Below are 20,708 nucleotides of genomic sequence, written 5' to 3'. Positions count from 1 at the left end.
CACAAGTCCAACTCTCACATCCATACATGACCACAGGAAAAACCATAGCCTTGACTAGACGAACACCCACTATTTAATACGTAATAATAACAATACGATCATTATCATCTTTCTGAGCAAGAGTAAAGGACTGATGACCCTGGACAGGTCTTAGGTCAGGAGTCTGAGATGCCAGATGTAATACCACATATTGCCATTAGTAGTGTTAGTCACTCAGTCGTGTCCGACTGACTCTTTGCGACTCCATGAATTGTAGCCCTCCAGGCTTTTCTTTCCATAGGATTCTCCAGGCAAGAATACTGGAGTGGTTTGCCATTCCCTTCTCCAGAGAATCTTCCCGACCCAAGGATAGAACCCCGGTCTCCTGCTTTGTAGGCAGATTCTTTACCATCCGAACTACAGGGAAGATCCATTAGATGGCACCAATCCCTCCTTGTCAAAACTGTTCACCAGCATAAACATTTTGATGTCTCCCTCTCTGTCTTAGTGGTTGGTCTGTCATCTGTGGGTGCCAGAGAAGAGGAGGCAGTAGAACTGAAGAAATTAAGGTTTCTCCTAAGCCTCTGTTCTGACTTCCAGCCCAAGTATATGGAAAACAACTGCCTGTAATTGTGAAGCTGCCAGATGGAAGTCATAGGGCCTGGGATTTAGTCCTAACACTGTGTGTCCTTGGGTGCATCTTGGAACCCCCTGGGCTTCACCTCCCTGTCTCCTTGATGTAAAATAGAATGAGATAGCAAAATAGACACATAGGGAAGTGGAAAAACCTTAAGGGAGAACTAAAGAAACTACAGTAGAAATTAGAAGTGGAGGTGAAGAAATAGTGACAATGTGACAAGGAGGTGAGCTAAAATAGAAATGATAAAGTTGGGGAGATCAACATTTTGTGTGAAGCACAAAATATTAAATTTGATTCATATGTTTCATATAGGGCTACATAAGTCCACTTAACACATTTTCAATTTTTGTTTCTCTTTGTGTGTGTCTCTCTGTGTCACACACACACTTGCATGCACACACACATAGGGGCTGTCATCCATTTCTGAGGCATCTCTCTGTGTCACACACCCACACTCACACTTGCATGAACACAGAGGGGGCTGCCATTCATTTCTGTGGTATGATGGATGTGAGGAGAGCAGAGTTGTGTGGACACAGACTTCCTGGCAAAACCACTGAGAAGCTGTTCTTGCTTTTCCAGCACATCAGGCAGCATTCCCTTGGCTCTCTCTGGAGTCCACAGCCTTTCCCAGTAACCTCCTGAGCACGCTCTTTACCTCCTTGTTCCTCAGGGTGTATATGAGAGGATTAAGTAAAGGAGTGCCCACTGCATAGAAGAGACCAAAGAACTTGCCTCTCTTCTGGGCGTAGGGATTTTTGGGCTGGAGGTAGACAGCAATGCCCGAGCTGTAGAAAAGAGTGACCACAATGAGGTGGGAGGAGCAAGTCCCCAGAGCCTTCCTCCATGCTACCACCGAGTTAATCCTCAGCACTGCCCGGGCAATGGCACCGTAAGAAACCAGGATGAGGCTGAGTGGCACAACCAAGATGAAGACACTGGCAACAGCCATCTGGATCTCACTGTAGGTGGTGTCTCCACAGGAGAGGTGAATTAGAGCTGGGACCTCACACACAAAATCATCCACTCGCCGGTGGCGGCAGAAAGGCAGACGGAGGGTCGGTGGTGTCTGGACCACTGACTCCACCAGCCCAATGACCCAGGCCATGGCCGCCAGCTGCCAGCACAGGTGGGGGTGGATGATGGTGGCATAGTGGAGGGGCTGGCAGACAGCCACATAACGGTCAAAGGCCATCACGGTCAGGAGGACACACTCCGTGGTCCCCAGGAACAGGAAGATGAAGAGCTGGACAGAGCAGCCAAGGAAGCTGATGGTCTTCCTTGGGCCCCAGAGGTGGACCAGCATCTGCGGGACACAGCTTGTGGTGAAGCAGAGGTCCAGGAAGGAGAGGTTGGAGAGGAAAAAGTACATCGGGGAGTGGAGCCTGGGGTCCAGCATGGACAGCAGGATGATGAGTGTGTTGCCCACCAGAGTCAGGAGGTAAGAGATTGAGACAACCATGAAGAGGATTCTTTCAAGCCCTGGGTGTTCAGAGAAGCCCAGAAGGAGGAAGTCCACTGGGAAGCTGTGGTTGACCATGGCCTGTTCTTGTCCAGACCTAGAGGGATGAGGGCTGTCTGAGCTGTGTGTTCCCACCTGTCTTATAATAACTCACCCTGGGCACTTGTCAGGTCATACCAGGTGGGCGTTTTTCTTCTGTCGTCACTCACTCAGCCTCTTTCCCAGCACATCACCATCCAGCAGCTCCTTCTCTTCTCCTGCTCCTCCTGGTCAAATGTGGTCCAGTGAGAGTGAGGAAGCTGTGAATGTGCAGAAGACAGACGGAGACTCACACTGGTCTCAGATTCACTGGTTCAGTTTAAAGGGGGCTGGTGTAAAGCATGGATTAATTAGTTCACCCAACATGCATTTATGGAGTGCTGCTATTTTCAGAGCACTATTCTAAGTGTTGTCTTTTTCCTTATATATTTGTTGGAAGAAATAGCAAGGTATATACTTTGAATACATTTTCTGATTGTAAATGATGTCTGTAGATTTGATCATTTCTCTATTGTTCTGATGAATTTTTAGAGCTACTTATTTATACTCCCTGGATTTTATGCTTGTTTATTTGCGAAGCAGCTTATCAGAGATGGAATGTTTATCTATGAGACAGGTTTTCCCTTTGTGTCTAATGACAGATCAGTTTGCTTGCCTGAGTCACAGAACCAACATTCCTGCTTGGCAAGCTGGTCCACATGCTCAGTCTCTGCCTTGGGAAGCCTACAGGCAGGAGGTGAGGTGGTCCCGTGCACGCTAAAATCATGGAGGAGATCTCAGGAACACTGTCAAAGACTCCAAGATAAAGGTCAGGAATACCAACACACTGAGTGAATTAGAGAAAAAGTCAGAAAGATGAAGGACCAACACACTGAGTGAATTAGAGAAAAAGTCAGAAAGATGAAGGACCAACTTGGGTAGGTGTAACAGGGAAAGCTTCCTAGAGGAGGTAACTGGATTAAAAAAAATAAATAGGGAAGTACTGGGGTATAGAAGGTCAGCTCAGGAATGGGGTGGAGGCTGCAGCCACTCTGGCAGTTGAGAGACAAGGACTCAGGGTTCTCTGGTCTTACAAGACCTTCAGAAGGCGGCTGGGGGATGGTGGCAGGCGGCAAAAGTGCCCTGCAGCTCTAGGGCGGCCTGAACATCTCCCATCACAAGATCTCCATCCGTGTTTAAGCTCTATTGCATCCCCCTTTTGCCAGAAAGTTCTGCTTTTGTATCTTTCTTGGTTTGTTCTTTCTTTTTCTCCTGTAGTTCTTTTCTCCTTATAGGATATATTTAAAAGTACTTTCAGATTGTTATACTCAAATGAAAGTGTAAACAAAGCATATCTCTATAGTCTAATGAGTAATAAAGTCAACCCTGGTATATGTGCCAACCTGGACCGAATCAATGTCTCAAGTATCTTAGAAGCTCCTAGGAGCCCCTCCCTGACTGCTCAATTGCCCATTCCTGAAAGTGTAACCACCGTTTTGAATTTGTTTTTAACATTTTGAATTTTAAATTGTGACTTTGTTTTCTTTTTTGAAGATGTATTTTACACACCATAAATTCACCCTTTTAAAGGGTATAACCTAATGGTTTTTAGTATATTCATAAATTGTGCAACCAGCATTATCAATCCCAGAATGTTTCATCTCCAGAAAAAGAAATCCCAGGCCCCTTGAGCAGTCATCACCTCCTTTATTTTCTTTACTATAAAAGTCCTTGTACCCTTAATCAAAAACCAACTATTTTTTAAGATTAATTCACCATCATCCTAATCTTTTTTTTTTCATTTCTAACTTTCTCATTCTTTTGCCATTTCATTCCCTTGCTTCCTCTGCTTTATTCCTGAGTCTCTTTAAATGAGATCTTTCTTAGTGAGTTTCTCCTTTTTCTCTCCTTTGATCTGTCTTTTCGACTTTTATTTTCATTTAGCATCTTTCTCCTAGTCCTTTTCCCTCTGACACATTCATTCTTTAGCTTATACATTGATTCAGTTTTTGCACCCCCAAAGTACCAGCCTTGTGCTAGGAGCCAGGGCAGGGGTTGGCGGGTCCACTAAAAGGAGTTTTACATAATCCAGTGATCGGTACCTGCTCTTGCTATTAGCCATAACATTTGTTAAATGCTCCCTATGAATCAAGCTTGGTGCCAATCAACTCTTTGAACACCCAGTTCTCATAGTAATGCTGCAATATTATGTTATTATCCCACATTTACCAAGAAGGGAACAGTTTCAGAGAGGTTAAGTAACTTGGCTAAGGTCAACCAGCCAGTTAGTTTCTGGGTTGGGATTCTAGTCCCTGTTTTAGTTTGAAGCTGTTGAGGACATGTGAAATGTGAAAACTCCTGCCTCAAAGGAGGAGAACAAACTTTTCACTTACCTTCAGTTAGATAAAAATCTCTTTTGCTGCCAATGATGACAAAACTCTTAACTGGTGCCTAGCTTTCTTTTCAAGGGGAAAACCTAAAGTAAAGAGGAATGGACATCCTTGAATGGGCAGTAGGTGTCTGATCACAATACAGATTGTTAATACTTACTGCTAGGCACTTTTCTAAGTGTATGCACATGTCATATGTTGCAGTTGATTCATACTAGCTCTTGATTGTTCGGAGAGGGAGATGGCACCCCACTCCAGTACTCTTGCCTGGAAAATCCCATGGACGGAGGAGCCTGGTAGGCTGCAGTCCATGGGGTCGCTAAGAGTTGGACACGACTGAGCGACTTCACTTTCACTTTTCACTTTCATGCATTGGAGAAGGAAATGGCAACCCACTCCAGTGTTCTTGCCTGGAGAATCCCAGGGACGGCAGAGCCTGGGGGGCTGCCATCTATGGGGTTACACAGAATTGGACACGACTGAAGCGACTTAGCAGCAGCAGCAGCTCTTGATTGTTAAATTTTCAGGAATTTTGTGAGACACATGCTAAACTATTGGTAGCTTGAGTCAGCCATGGCAGCCATATTTACATAATGGAAACTGGCAACACTTCAATTTAGGGCTCTGTCTCCCCACAGCCCAGCTGGTTGTTAAACCTTTGCCAGCACATCTCTGATTGTCCTTACCACAGTTCTGTGTGTTATTTTCCTTTTGGTGGTGGTGGTGGTTTAGTCACTGAGTAAGATGAGAAAATTGAAACTAAGAATATTTAAATAGCTTGTGCTCCCTCTGGGCAGCACATATACTAAAATTAAAATGATACAGAGAAGATTAGCATGGCCCCTGCTCAAGAATGTTTAAATAACTTTACTCAGACAATGTAGTTAGTAAGCTGATATTTGAATCTAAGTAGTGGGTTGTAGAACCCACTCCAGTATTCTTGCCTGGAGAATCCCCATGGATAGATCAGCCTAGGGGGCTACCATCCATGGGGTAGTAAAAAGTTGAACATGACTGAGCGACTAAGCACAGCATAGTGGGTTGTAGGGGCTCCCCTGCTGGTGCTAGTGGTAAAGAACCAGATGAGGGTTCAATTCTTGGGTTGGGAAGATCCCCTGGAGGAGGGGATGGCAACCCACTCCAGTATTTTTGCCTGGAGAATCCCATGGACAGAGGAGCCTGACAGGCTACAGTCCATAGGGTCACAAAAAGTCAGATAAGACTGAAGTGACTTAGCACACACTCATGCAGTGGGTTGCAGAGACTGCGCCCCAACCACAGCCCTGAGCATCTCTGGAGGGAAGGTGAGGTCAATGGAGTGGAGGTCAGAGTTACCTATGCTGTGGAGCTCCTTGGGAGTGAAATGGCAAAAGAATCTTCTCCCTCTGTCTGCAGGAGCTGTTAACCTGTTTTTGTGGGAAGGGAGGTTAAGGATTGACACTGGTGTGGTGGTGGAGGGAGGAGTCCCAGGACGCCCATCCCATGGAGAGGTAGCACTCATTACTGTGCTAAGACCCTGGGGCTCACAGTTTACAGGCAACTAGCTAGATATTCCTTCGGGGGAATATCTAGAGGAGATGCTTCAGCAATAGTCATCCCTGTGGGAGGTAAAAAGGTTACCAACCGATTCTGTCAATAGGGAGAACTAAGTGATCTCTCCTTTTCTCCACCTCCAGAGAGTCCCCCCAGGCTTCCAGATAGTCCTTTCAAGCCTCTGATTCATCAATTCAGGATCCCATTTTTATTTTTTTGGCTCTACCTGAGGTCTTAGTTGCTGTGGGCAGGCTTTTCTCTAGTTGTGATGTCAGGGTTTCATAGCATGTGGGTTCTTAACTCCCTGAACAGAGACTGAACCAGCATCCCCTGCATTGGAAGGTGGATTCTCAACCTCGGGACCATCAGGGAAGTCCCAGGATGCCATGTTTATTTTATTTTTAAAAATTAATCGGTTAATTTTATTTTTGGGTGGCTATGCTAGGGCTTTTTCTGGTTGCAGCCAGTGGGAGTTACTCTCTGGTTGTGGTGCTTGGGCATGTGGGATCTTCCAGGACCAGGGATCAGACCCCCGTCTCCTGCATTGGCACGTGGTTTCTTAACCACTGAACCATGAGGGAAGTCCTTGCCTGCTTTTTAAAGTTCTCTACTTCTTCCTTTTCCATTTCAGTCTTTTTGAGTCAGAGCACACTGTGACACAGAATTATAAAAGCCTAGGGTTGGAAGAGCACTAAGCGTTCAGTCTAACCCTCATATGATGTAGCTGCATCATTATCACGCCCCTCCCCCATCAGAGCAGGGCTTATGGAGTTCTCTAATAAATGGCATCCTGGCCCAGTCCAGATCTCAATGGATCTGTTAGGTGCATGGACCTACCCAGTAGTCATCATTGAAGACCCTGAATATATAACTGGAATGTACGTACTTGGTAGAATCTCTACAACTGCCCTTTGGTCTTTGGAGTAAGAGAGGTGGGAGTGGATGGGAGATGTGGAGTGTGGGGCACCCACGTTGGAAGGGCTGTGAGAAGGCAACCATCAGGCTGGGTTAGGGCTGTGGGACTGCTGAGGGCTCGTGTCTTCTGGGCACACAGCTGGGACAGGGCAACACGGGATGTCCTCATACCTTCTCCCTGGACCAGTGCAACCACTGGACCCAGAGAGAGAAGCCCTTTCTCCTGCAGTTCCTCCCGAACCCTCTGAAGAAGCTTAATGTCCTCCTCACTGTAAAGGAGAAATCTTGAAAGGAATTCTGTCCATTAATACATAACAGTTACTGAAGCTGAATTTGGAGCTGAGTCAATATATTGGTAACTGGTATGCATCTACAAATAAAATAAATATAAGTGTGCAATGTCCTTACTTTTAAAAAAATTTAATATTTTTATACTTTTGACTGGGCTGTGTGGCTTGTGGGATCTTACTTCCCAGAACAGGGATTGGCCCTGCATCCTCAGCAGTGAAAGCACAGAGTCCTAACTACTGGGCCACGAGGGAATTCCCTACTGTCCTTCCTTTTAAAAATACTGCCAGCATAGGGACCTCCTTGGTGGTCCAGACTTTGCCTTCCAATGCAAGGGGTGTGAGTTGAAAACATCAATCAGAAGCAATATTGTAACAAATTCAATAAAAGCCTTAAAAACAAACAAGAATAAAGACATCAATCAAAATGTTTTTAAAGGGTACTGCCAGCACATTATTTATACATTGCACACCTCATTTTGTTCATTTGCTAAATGATCTTCTTAGTTTCTTATGTGGCCTTTGGTTAACTCCTAGAGGTTCTGAAATGGTTGTTTCTATTTTGTCCAAATTTATTAATTTGTTTTGAGAAGAAGATTTGCTAGAACCTCTCATCTATGTATTCTGCCTCCAATGAATTTCTATTCTAACCATCAGTAAATAAAAATCCAAAGTAGGTTTGGGTTTGGGTTTGGTTTGCATTTCTAAAGCATTATTTTTTCTATTCTATTAATAGTGTGTTTTCAAAGCACTTTCTCACATTCTCTCATGAGACTTTACTTCTAGAAGGAAAGGAAGCATCTTCCCCAGGGAGGACTCGATGGGTGGATTGATTTGGTCAAGGCCACTCCATCATCCTGGGGCCAGATGGGAGGTTCATGGGCTGATGTGCTACTTACTTCATCTCCTTAACCTGTTAGAATTCCCACAGTCTAATTCTACTCCTTGTCTGATTTATTTTTATATTGCTAGAGAATAAACAGGGTCTTCTCAGGTGGCTCAGTAGTAAAGAACCAATGCAGGAGATGTGGGTTCGATCCCTGGGTAGGGAAGATCCCCTGGAGAAGGAAATGACAACCCACTCCAGTATTCTTGCCTGGAAATCCCATGGACAGAGGAGCCTGGCAGGCTACAGTCCATAGGGTCACAAAAGAGTCAGGCATGACTTAGCAACTAAGCAACAAAAACTACAGAGAATATATAAGCTGAGAATATTCTGTCTTTAAGAGAATTTTACTTTTTTAGGACACAGAGCAAGAGAATCCATTCTGATGCTGCATTCGTAGCCAAGCACGTGTGAAAACTCCTGAGGAAAAAAAATGTTTTTGATCAGGAATGAAGGCAGCTGGGGAGTCCGGGTCTGTTCTGTCTCTGGGAGGGAGGTCATATCACACAGGAAGGGAGGAGCAAAGGGGGATGACCAGGATCCTAGGCTTTTTTTTCACATTTCTTTAAAGGGCAGCATTTCCCTGAACTCTGGCCCTCACTGGGTAGGAAATCCCCTGGGTTAGTCTTTCTCGGAAGAAGCCCATGTTTCCCCCTGTAACAGCTGCAGGCTGTAAATCCCCAGCTCCAGTGGGCAGGTTCTCTGTTGTCACTAGGGTCTGGCCAGTCAGGAGCCACATGACACTCAGTGAGGTTGGAGGTGAGGATTTCTATTTGTGAAATCTGTAAGGGGAGGGGAACTTACTTTAACTGACAGGAAGAGGTAACTGACACACCTCTAAAACTCTGTCTTAAAGTATAGTGTATCAATAGATACAGATATGAAACTCGGTTATGTCAACAGTTTCAAAAATGATGGCCTCTGAAGAGACGGTTTATTACTCATAGATTTCAAGAGGAGGTGGCCGTGCAGGGCCATGTTAGAAAGCAGCAAAGTTGGTCACAGGAAGAGAGAGGAGCAGAGAACTGTGGACAGGAGGCTTTCATGTGGTTTCAGCAGAAAGGAATGGACAAGACAGAAGAAGGAGGTTGAGAACTAGCTAGTTTGTATAATGTCAGTGGACTCTGACAAAGGGGCTATTTCTAGTTGTCTGGAACCCACCTGGAGAGATTTGGGCAGGTGGATGGTGGCCTGGAGTGTGAGGGCTTGATGAAGGAGGTGGTTGGGGACTGAGCTCTGAGTTGGTTGATTTGCATTTGAAAAGCCATTCTCAGGGTGATCTGTTTACTGTGCAACTGTTGTGCCAGGGCTTTCTCTAGTTGTGGCAGGGGCTGCTCTCTAGTTCCGGTGCACAGGCTTCACATGTGGTGGCTTCTCTTATTGCAGAGCACAGGCTCTAGGTGCCTGGGCTTCAGTAGTTGCAGCACTCAGGGTCAGTAATTGTGGCTTGCTGGCTCTAGGGCATGCAGGTTTCAGAAGCTGCAGCATTGGGGTTCACGAGTTTTGGCTCAAGGACTCTAGAGCCAGCAGGCTTCATTAGTTGCGATTCTCAGGCTCTAGAGCAGGGGCTTGCTAGTTGGGGCACCATTGCTCCGAGGCATGCAGAATCTTCCAGGACCAGGGGTTGAATCTGTGTCCCCTGCACTGGCAGGCGAATCCTTATCCACTGTGCCACCAGGGAGGTCCAGGAATGAGCTAGTCTTGGGGCAAGTCCCTCCAGGGCCAACAAAACCCCAGATGTCAAAGCATCAGCTCAGTTCAGTTCAGTCTCTCAGTCGTGTCCGACTCTTTGTGACCCCATGAATCACAGCACGCCAGGCCTCCCTGTCCATCACCATCTCCGAGAGTTCACTCAAACTCAATCGAGTTCACTCGAGTTGGTGATGCCATCCAGCCATCTCATCCTCTGTCGTCCCCTTCTCCTCCTGCCCCCAATCCCTCCCAGCATCAGAGTCTTTTCCAATGAGTCAACTCTTCGCATGAGGTGATCAAAGTACTGGAGTTTCAGCGTTAGCATAAGGAGCAATGGCTGCGCTTTGCTACAGCAGCCGTGAAGAGATACCCCACGCCCGAGGTAAGAGAAACCCAAGTAAGTAACCCAAGTAAGATGGTAGGTGTTGCAAGAGGGCATCAGAGGGCAGACACACTGAAACCATAATCACAGAAAACTAGTCAATCTAATCACACTAGGACCACAGCCTTGTCTAACTCAATGAAACTAAGCCATGCCCGTGGGGCAACCCAAGATGGGTGGGTCATGGTGGAGAGATCTGACAGAATGTGGTCCACTGGAGAAGGGAATGGCAAACCACTTCAGTATTCTTACCTTGAGAACCCCATGAACAGTATGAAAAGGCAAAATGATAGGATACTGAAAGAGAAACTCCCAATATGCTACTGGAGATCAGTGGAGAAATAACTCCAGAAAGAATGAAGGGATGGAGCAAAAGCAAAAAAAATACCCAGCTGTGGATGTGTCTGGTGATAGAAGCAAGGTCTGATGCTGTAAAGAGCAATATTGCATAGGAACCTGGAATGTCAGGTCCATGAATCAAGGCAAATTGGAAGTGGTCAAACAGGAGATGGCAAGAGTGAATGTCGACATTCTAGGAATCAGCGAACTGAAGTGGACTGGAATGGATGAATTTAACTCAGATGACCATTATATCTACTACTGCAGGCAGGAATCCCTCAGAAGAAATGGAGTAGCCATCATGGTCAACAAAAGAGTCCGAAATGCAGTACTTGGATGCAATCTTAAAAATGACAGAATGATCTCTGTTTGTTTCCAAGGCAAACCATTCAATATCACAGTAATCCAAGTCTATGCCCCAACCAGGAATGCTGAAGAAGCTGAAGTTGAACGGTTCTATGAAGACCTACAAGACCTTTTAGAACTAACACCCAAAAAAGATGTCCTTTTCATTATAGGGGACTGGAATGCAAAAGTAGGAAGTCAAGAAACACCTGGAGTATCAGGAAAATTTGGCCTTGGAGTACGGAATGAAGCAGGGCAAAGACTGATAGAGTTTTGCCAAGAAAATGCACTGGTCATAACAAACACCCTCTTCCAACAATACAAGAGAAGACTCTATACATGGACATCACCAGATGGTCAACACTGAAATGAGATTGATTATATTCTTTGCAGCCAAAGATGGAGAAGCTCTATAGAGTCAGCAAAAACAAGACCAGGAGCTGACTGTGGCTCAGACCATGAACTCCTTATTGCCAAATTCAGACTGAAATTGAAGAAAGTAGGGAAAACCACTAGACCATTCAGGTATGACCTAAATCAAATCCCTTATGATTATACAGTGGAAGTGAGAAATAGATTTAAGGGCCTAGATCTGATAGATAGAGTGCATGATGAACTATGGGATGAGGTTCGTGACATTGTACAGGAGACAGGGATCAAGACTATCCCCATGGAAAAGAAATGCAAAAAAGCAAAATGGCTGTCTGGGGAGGCCTTACAAATAGCTGTGAAAAGAAGAGAAGTGAAAAGCAAAGGAGAAAAGGAAAGATACAAACATCTGAATGCAGAGTTCCAAAGAATAGCAAGAAGAGATAAGAAAGCCTTCTTCAGCGATCATTGCAAAGAAATAGAAGAAAACAACAAAATGGGAAAGACTAGAGATCTCTTCAAGAAAATCAGCGATAGCAAAGGAACATTTTATGCAAAGATGAGCTCGATAAAGGACAGAAATGGTATGGACCTAACAGAAGCAGAAGATATGAAGAAGAGGTGGCAAGAATACACAGAAGAACTGTACAAAAAAGATCTTCATAACCCAGATAATCACGATGGTGTGATCACTGACCTAGAGCCAGACATCCTGGAATGTGAAGTCAAGTGGGCCTTAGAAAGCATCACTACAAACAAAGCTAGTGGAGGTGATAGAATTCCAGTTGAGCTATTCCAAATCCTGAAAGATGATGCTGTGAAAGTGCTGCACTCAATATGCCAGCAAATGTGGAAAACTCAGCAGTGGCCACAGGGCTGGAAAAGGTCAGTTTTCATTTCAATTCCAAAGAAAGGCAATGCCAAAGAATGCTCAAACTACCACACAATTGCACTCATCTCACACGCTAGTAAAGTAATGCTCAAAATTCTCCAGGCCAGGCTTCAGCAAAACATGAACCGTGAACTTCCTGATGTTCATGCTGGTTTTAGAAAAGGCAGAAGAACCAGAGACAAAATTGCCAACATCCACTGGATCATGGAAAAAGCAAGAGAGTTCCAGAAAAACATCTATTTCTGCTTTATTGACTATGCCAAAGCCTTTGACTGTGTGGATCACAATAAACTGTGGAAAATTCTGAAAGAGATGGGAATACCAGACCACCTGACCTGCCTCTTGAGAAATTTATATGCAGGTCAGGAAGCAACAGTTAGAACTGGACATGGAAGAACAGACGGGTTCCAAATAGGAAAAGGAGTTTGTCAGGGCTGTATATTGTCACCCTGTTTATTTAACTTATATGCAGAGTACATCATGAGAAACACTGGACTGGAAGAAGCACAAGCTGGCATCAAGATTGCGGGAGAAATATCAATAACCTCAGATATGCAGATGACACCACCCTTATGGCAGAAAGTGAAGAGGAACTAAAAAGCCTCCTGATGAAAGTGAAAGAGTAGAGTGAAAAAGTTGGCTTAAAGCTCAACATTCAGAAAATGAAGATCATGGCATCTGGTCCCATCACTTCATGGGAAATAGATGGGGAAACAGGGGAAACAGTGTCAGATTTTTTTTTCTGGGCTCCAAAATCACTGCAGATGGTGACTGCAGCCATGAAATTAAAAGACGCTTACTCCTTGGAAGGAGAGTTATGACCAACCTAGATAGCATATTGAAAAGCAGAGACATTAGTTAGCCAACAAAGGTTTGTCTAGTCAAGGCTATGGTTTTTCCAGTGGTCATGTATGGATGTGAGAGTTGGACTGTGAAGAAGGCTGAGCGCCAAAGAATTGATGCTTTTGAAGTGTGGTGTTGGAGAAGACTCTTGAGAGTCCCTTGGACTGCAAGGAGATCCAACCAGTCCATTCTGAAGGAGATCAGCCCTGCGTGTTCTTTGGAAGGAATGATGCTAAAGCTGAAACTCCAGTACTTTGGCCACATCATGGGAAGAGTTGACTCATTGGAAAAGACTCTGATGCTGGGAAGGATTGGGGGCAGGAGGAGAAGGGGACAACAGAGGATGAGACGGCTGGATGGCATCACTGACTCAATGGACGTGAGTCTGAGTGAACTCTGGGTGTTGGTGATGGACAGGGAGGCCTGGCGTGCTGCTATTCATGGGGTTGCAAAGAGTCAGACACAACTGAGCCACTGATCTGATCTGATCTTCCAAAGAAATCCCAGGACTGATCTCCTTTAGAATGGACTGGTTGGATCTCCTTGCAGTCCAAGGGACTCTCAAGAGTCTTCTCCAACACCACAGTTCAAAAGCATCAATTCTTTGGTGCTCAGCCTTATTGACAGTCCAACTCTCATATCCGTACATGACCACTGGAAAAACCATAGCCTTGACTAGATGGACCTTTGTTGGCAAAGTAATGTCTCTGCTTTTCAATATGCTATCTAGGTTGGTCATAACTTTTCTTCCAAGGAGTAAGCGTCTTTTAATTTCATGGCTGCAGTCACCATCTGCAGTGATTTTGAAGCCCCCCAAAAATAAAATCTGACACTGTTTCCCCTGTTTCCCCATCTATTTTCCATGAAGTGATGGGACTAGATGCCATGATCTTCGTTTTCTGAATGTTGAGCTTTAAGCCAACTTTTTCACTCTCCTCTTTCACTTTCAAGAGGCTTTTTAGTTCCTCTTCACTTTCTGCCGTAAGAGTGGTGTCCTCTGCATATCTGAGGTTATTGATATTTCTCCTGGCAATCTTGATTCCAGCTTGTGCTTCTTCCAGCCCAGCATTTCTCATGATGTACTCTGCATATAAGTTAAATAAGCAGGGTGACAATATACAGCCTTGATGTACTCCTTTTCCTATTTGGAACCTGTCTGTTGTTCCATGTCCAGTTCTAACTGTTGCTTCCTGACCTGCACATAGGTTTCTCAAGAGGCAGGTCAGGTGGCCTGGTATTCCCATCTCTTTCAGAATTTTCCACAGTTTATTGTGATCAAAGGCTTTGGCATAGTCAATAAAGCAGAAACAGATGTTTTTCTGTCAAAGCATCAAGATATAACAAATGAAAGACATGATTAATATATTCTGCCTGGGAGTGGAGACCTCAGGGGTTTAGTCTTTGCTTTGCTCAACTGTTGAGGCCCTGGCAACCCTGCAGAAGCCTGCAGGCCACGTGGCATCAGCTGATGGGCGCGAGTGTCACCTGGAAGGACAGGCTGGTGGGGCCCTGAACACTCATAGTCCTGGGAGAACAGCTCTTGTCTACCTGTCCTCCAGGCTGCATGCTTCCTCCAGGCCCTGTTCCCTGCATTCAGGGGCTGTTCTCTTCCTTCTAGAAAGTATGGGAAAAGTACATGGTGGGGCGGGTCCCAGGGAAGGCCTGCCATCAGGGAAGGCCTAAGCATCATGATGCTTACTCCTGCCTACACGTAGACCCCAAACTTCTCCTTGTTTTCACTCATACCAAAGCTCTTTGAAGTTCTGTCTATTTTTTTTTTTAAACTCTGTTTCCCCTTTCCAACATACATGTCTCCTGTAACACACACACACACAGACACACACACAGACACACACACACGCATACACTGTGACTCACCGTAGTGGATTGGATAGGTATAGGGAAGGCTGTAGACTGGAGAGGTCAAACTTGTCCAAAAAAGAATAAAGAATATCCTTTCAATGAAGGCACATCAAACAGCTTACCTTTAGTTCTCCCTGGAGTCCTTGTCTTTCCCCAGCAACCTCCTGAGCGCCCCCTTTACCTCCTTGTTCCTCAGGCTGTATATGAGGGGATTAAGTAAAGGAGTGCCCACTGCATAGAAGAGACCAAAGAACTTGCCTCTCTTCTGGGCATAAGGATTTTTGGGCTGGAGGTAGACAGCAATGACTAAACTGTAGAATAAGGTGATCACAATGAGATGGGAAGAGCAGGTCCCCAGAGCCTTCCTCCATGCTATGGCCGAGTTAATCCTCAGCACTGCCCAGGCAATGGAACCGTAAGAGATAAGGATGAGGGTAAGTGGCATGACCAAGAAGATGAAACTGGACACAGCTAACTGGATTTCATTGTAGGTGGTGTCTCCACAGGACAGTTGAATTAGAGAAGGGACCTCACACACAAAGTCATCTATCTGCCGATGTGGGCAGAAGGGCAGGCGGAGGGTCGGTGGTGTCTGGACTACCGATTGGACCAGACCCATTACCCAGGCCATGGCCGCCAGCTGCCAGCACAGGCGGGGGTGGATGATGGTGGCATAGTGGAGGGGCTGGCAGACAGCCACATAACGGTCAAAGGCCATCACGGTCAGGAGGACACACTCCGTGGTCCCCAGGAACAGGAAGATGAAGAGCTGGACAGAGCAGCCAAGGAAGCTGATGGTCTTCCTTGGGCCCCAGAGGTGGACCAGCATCTGCGGGACACAGCTTGTGGTGAAGCAGAGGTCCAGGAAGGAGAGGTTGGAGAGGAAAAAGTACATCGGGGAGTGGAGCCTGGGGTCCAGCATGGACAGCAGGATGATGAGTGTGTTGCCCACCAGAGTCAGGAGGTAAGAGATTGAGACAACCATGAAGAGGATTCTTTCAAGCCCTGGGTGTTCAGAGAAGCCCAGAAGGAGGAAGTCCACTGGGAAGCTGTGGTTGACCATGGCCTGTTCTTGTCCAGACCTAGAGGGATGAGGGCTGTCTGAGCTGTGTGTTCCCACCTGTCTTATAATAACTCACCTTGGGCACTTGTCAGGTCATACCAGGTGGGCATTTCTCTTCTGTCGTCACTCACTCAGCCTCTTTCCCAGCACATCGCCATCCAGCAGCTCCTTCTCTCTCTGCTCCTCCTGGTCAAATGTGGTCCAGTGAGAGTGAGGAAGCCGTGAATGTGCAGAAGACAGACGGAGACTCACACTGGTATCTCAGACTTACTGAGTGAAGGCAAAAGAAACTGATGTGAAATATGGAATAATTAATTAGTTTTCCTTAATTCACCAATCATTTATTGAATGCCTATTTTGTTCTGAGGACTGTGGTAGTTTTCGATATTCCCTTATGTCAGAAATCATTACCAAAGGAATCATTTTTACTGAGTTTCCTTCCTGAGAGTATCTATGCAGTACTTCCTACTTTGGATGATAAATTTTCTGGATCACTCATGTTTTATCCGCTTTACTTTCATTTGTAGGAGAGCCACCAGAGGCAGAATGTATGAATTAAGGACATTTCTTCTCTGTATGAAGTGACCCCACTACAGAGATATTAACTAAGTTATCTTGTCCCATGAAAAAATTGTGATTGGGACTTCCCTGGTGGTCCAGTGGCTAAGACTCCGAGCTCCCAATACAGGGGGCAGGGTTCGATCCCTGATCAGGGAACCAGATCCCACATACATATCAGACCTGGCACAGACAAATAAATATTTTAAAAAATTGTGATTTATTAAACTAAGTACAAGAGCATTTTCTATAACTAAAAAACCTGAGGACTTCCCTGGTGGTCAGTGGCTAAGATTTCGAGCTCCTAATGCAGGAGGCCCAGGTTTGATCTCTGGTCAGGGAATTAGATCCCACATGTCACAACTAAAGATCCCACGTGCCACACTAAGACCTCATGCATCCAAATAAATAAATAAATAAATAAATAAATATTTTTTTAATAAAGCCCTAAGCTCAACTTAACATTACATGCATGTCACAAAATAAGACCAAACAGGCTGCCAGTTGTCTTGCTTTGGAAGTAGAAACATCTATACTAATTGGACCTTGAAATAAGGAAGATGATGTAATTAAAAAAATACTTTCCCTTTCAGATAAGATTACATCAAAAGCAAAATATGCTGAGTTGCTATTGAGATATTTAAGTAGAATATAGAATTTGTTGAATGCTTTCTTAATTCTACTCAGTATTTGAGATTTTAAAACTTTCTATATCCAACTCTGAAACTTGCAGAAAATTTCCAAGTCTAAAAATTCTTGTTTATTCTTGATCAATGAATTGTTAGTATTTGCCACTTTTAAATCATTCTATCTTTTCTTTATATACACAGTTATATTTATTCAGAGCTATTGGCGAGTAGGTTGCATACATAATGCTTCTTCACACCTTTATATGTTAACATGTAGTTTCTAATCAAAAGGAAATTCTTTTATGTAAACACAGTACAGCTACTCAATATAGAAAATCCACCATTGGCAAAACATTGACTGTAGCTCATACTCATAATTTTGTTCATACTCATAGTAATGTTTTTTTATAGCAAATTTCCCCATAAAAGATCTGGTGCCTATCACTTATGTGTGACCTTGGTCGTATAGTAGCCTTTCCTTAGCTACTGAAATGAAAACGTCTTCAGGTATAAGGTGATGAGAGAGTCATTTCCTAGGCAGGTTGATAAGGAGTCTAGGGGTCCCCAAGGAGAGAGGGGTCTGGAATTCTCAAGGAGGAAGAAAGGACAAACTTTTTTTCTTTCTCTACATTCCTTAGGATTATATAACAATAATGTATCCTGCCTAAGGACAGTGTCTGGATCAAACCTTCTGGCTGTTATCTTAAAATGTAAATTATGGGAGTAGGTCTGATGAGGTCTTTACAATCTCTAGACATTCTTTGGATTATATAACTTCATTGTTAACACTAGCAAGCGGGTACTCTTTCTGCCCCCTTCTGATGCCTATGTCAGAAGCTTTCTCTATCTCCTTTATACTTTAATAAAACTTTATTACACAAAAGCTCTGAGCGATCAAGCCTCGTCTCTGGCCCGGATTGAATTCTTCTCCTCCGGGGGCCAAGAATCCCGGTGTCTTCGCGTGATTCAACAACAACTTTTCAGTGATGGGTTCAAGTCTCACCAGAAGAAGCAGAGATTGGTGTACAGCTGGCCTCATGCAGTAGTTCAAAAGGGAGGAAAGGCATAGAAAATGTTGAGATCGCCAAGAAATTGAAGGCAAATAAAGCAAAGATGATGGGTGTGTGGGAGAAGGAAGTCTGAACAGTAAGGAGGATTCTGGGCAAGTAAGTCAAGAAAACATCCTGGAGAAGGTGACCCAAATCTTTGCTGTGAAAGACAGTTTGGGTCACAGGTGAGCTCACAAACAATCCTAAAGGAAATGAGTCCTGAATATTCATTGGAAGGACTGATGCTGAAGCTGAAACTCCAATACTTTAGCCACCTGATGCGAAGAACTGACTCATTGGAAAAGACCCTGATGCCGGGAAAGATTGAAGGCAGGAGGAGAAGGGGATGACAGAAGATGAGATGGTTGGATGGTATCACCGACTGGATGGACCTGAGTTTGAGTAAGCTCCAGGAGTTGGTGATGGACAGGGAAGCCTGGCGTGCTGCAGTCAATGGGGTTTCAAAGAGTTGGACATGACTGAGTGACTGAACTGAACTGAGCCCACAGATGGTTGCAAGATGTGGAACCACTCTGGCAGTCAAGGGGCAGAATTGGGGGTCTTCTGAGAAGAGACAATCGTAGGAAACCATTGAGGGGATGTGGTGGCAAGCATGTGGGTAGCTTTGATGGCAGAAAATGTCCCAGAAGCTTTTGGAATGGGATAGGCTTCCATGTTGGCTCAGTGGTAAAGAATCTGTCTGCCAGTGCAGGGGATGCAGGAGATGTGTGTCTGACCCCTGGGTTGGGAAGATCCCCTGGAGGAGGAAATGGCAGCCCACTCCAGTATTCTTGCCTGGAAGATTCCAGAGGAGCCTGGCAGGCTACAGTCCATGGGGTCACCAAAGAGTCAACACGGCTTTGCTACTAAACAACAACAACAAAAGCATTTCTTCATCACAAAGTCACCATTTTGTGTTAGAAGCTGTATTTCTTCCCCTTTTTGTTAGGACTCCTTTTTATCTTCTTCTCTAGTTCTTCTTCCATCATTACTTTCCCTTTGAGGATAAGATTTGTTCCCTTTAATAACTTTTTTTTTTTTTGGTAGCTTGTGGGATATTAGTTCCCTGACCAGGCATTGAATCCATGCAGTGAAAATGTGGAGTCCTAACCACTGGACCACCAGGGAATTCCCAACAATTTGAGTAATAAAGAGTGTATAAAATATGTCTATAAGCTTTACAGGATAATAAAATAAACACATGGCATATCTGCCCCCGACTCAATTTAAGAGCAGAACAAATGTTACCCATAGCTCTGGGTACCTCTCTGATCACATCTGATCACAAAGAGACATCTTCTCTTTGCCCTTTAGGAAGTAATTGGTATTTGGCTTATTTTAAATTTCTTTTGAACTTTATAGTGGTCCTATTGCTTGTATCTCAGCAATTACCCACCAAGTTTTATTTATCCATCAGCTGTAGAATTTCCCATATTCTTATTTTCTTGGCAATGTGTTTCCTTACTCTGTATGTTATTTCTGGATATCTTTAGGTTCTATCTTCCTTTGACTCTCCGTTCCTTCTTTTTGTCTGTTTTTCGTAACAGGTCTTTTCCTCATCCTCTTTCTCTAGGTTCTTCTTTTCTCTTACACCAAGAAAAGCAAACACTACTTCCAGTTCCCATTGATTCCAATATTCATGTGCATGTTTAATCTTTTATCGGTCACCAAAGAGTCAGTCATTTCTAAGAGCTACAAGGTCATGAGATGCAAATTCCACATCCAGTAATGATAATCTCATATTATTTTCATAGTTATCATCTCTTGAGTGTTTCCTAAGCACCAGGCACTATGTTAAAAAAAATTCTCAATATCTGTATTTCACAAAAACCATGAAAAAACTTGTTGATACTATCCCTCATTTATAGAAGAAACAGCTTCAGAAAGGATGAGTAAGTCACCCAAGATGATCCAGCTAGTAAGTGCCAGGGCCAGATTTCTAGACCCTGTTTCATTCATAATATTAATGATGATATATAGTAATGGATGGGCTATAGGAGAAGAATAAATATGTGACTTACCCACAATCAAGTCAGTCTCCTCATTGCCTTGCTGCCAGAGCATCCCCAGGATATGGAGCTTTGGACTGGTTTGAGCCTTCACTTGATCCTCATACTGAAAACTAAAAGCAAATTATGAGAAATACTATATCCTTGAAATTGATTAAAGCTCAGATTTCAGGTAAGGGTAATGATTGCTATGGGTTCCTTCCCCAGTCACTTTGCAAAGCACATCACAGTAGATTGCTCTTTATGACAACTTCAAGAGATGGGCACAATTATTATCTTCTTTTTTCGGACACAGAAATGAGAATGAACAGAGGATGAATCACTTGTTCTGAAAGTGTAGCTAGCAAGCACCACCGCTGAGATTTGAACCCAGGGTGGTGGCTGAGGAGGTCATGTAATAACCACATCCCACCATCACTTTGCTGAGCCTGTGAGGCCAGAGGCAGCCTTTTACTGTGGAGCTTTTTGATAACAAGTTCTCCTCCTCAATCCAGGAAGTTAACTTCTCTTTTAGTGGTACTGGAGGTAAAAAGGGAAGAGTGGTGAGGTGATGAAGGGAGTGATC

At 44.4% G+C, this 20,708-nt stretch overlaps 2 protein-coding genes and 1 non-coding gene across 4 annotated transcripts; 1 reads left to right on the top strand and 2 right to left on the bottom strand.

Annotated features, from left to right (window-relative positions):
- Positions 1-237: 237 nt before the first annotated feature.
- LOC138984933 (olfactory receptor 2H1-like) lies at positions 238-16,105 on the bottom strand. 2 transcript variants are annotated; one of them, XM_070360922.1, is made up of 3 exons: positions 15,975-16,105; positions 4,493-4,575; positions 238-2,449 (listed from the first exon to the last, which is right to left on the bottom strand). In XM_070360922.1, exon 3 carries the CDS (start codon positions 2,157-2,159, stop codon positions 1,206-1,208), a length of 954 nt encoding a protein of 317 aa, XP_070217023.1. In that variant the 5' UTR covers positions 2,160-2,449; positions 4,493-4,575; positions 15,975-16,105; the 3' UTR covers positions 238-1,205. The 2 variants fall into 2 exon arrangements, with proteins under 2 accessions (XP_070217023.1, XP_070217022.1); XM_070360921.1 differs by having other exon boundaries at positions 238-2,380.
- Positions 5,270-5,375, top strand: LOC138985156 (U6 spliceosomal RNA). The gene has a single exon (XR_011462412.1). It is a non-coding gene; the product is annotated as a U6 spliceosomal RNA (small nuclear RNA).
- Positions 14,719-15,980, bottom strand: LOC102279549 (olfactory receptor 2H1-like). The gene has a single exon (XM_014483652.2). It carries the CDS (start codon positions 15,896-15,898, stop codon positions 14,960-14,962), a length of 939 nt encoding a protein of 312 aa, XP_014339138.2. The 5' UTR covers positions 15,899-15,980; the 3' UTR covers positions 14,719-14,959.
- Positions 16,106-20,708: the final 4,603 nt, after the last annotated feature.

Source organism: Bos mutus, chromosome 23, assembly GCF_027580195.1.
Source record: "Bos mutus isolate GX-2022 chromosome 23, NWIPB_WYAK_1.1, whole genome shotgun sequence".
In the NCBI taxonomy this organism is placed as follows: domain Eukaryota; kingdom Metazoa; phylum Chordata; class Mammalia; order Artiodactyla; family Bovidae; genus Bos; species Bos mutus.
The sequence above is the reverse complement of the archived record's forward strand: the minus strand, read 5'-3'. Positions and strand labels throughout refer to the sequence as shown.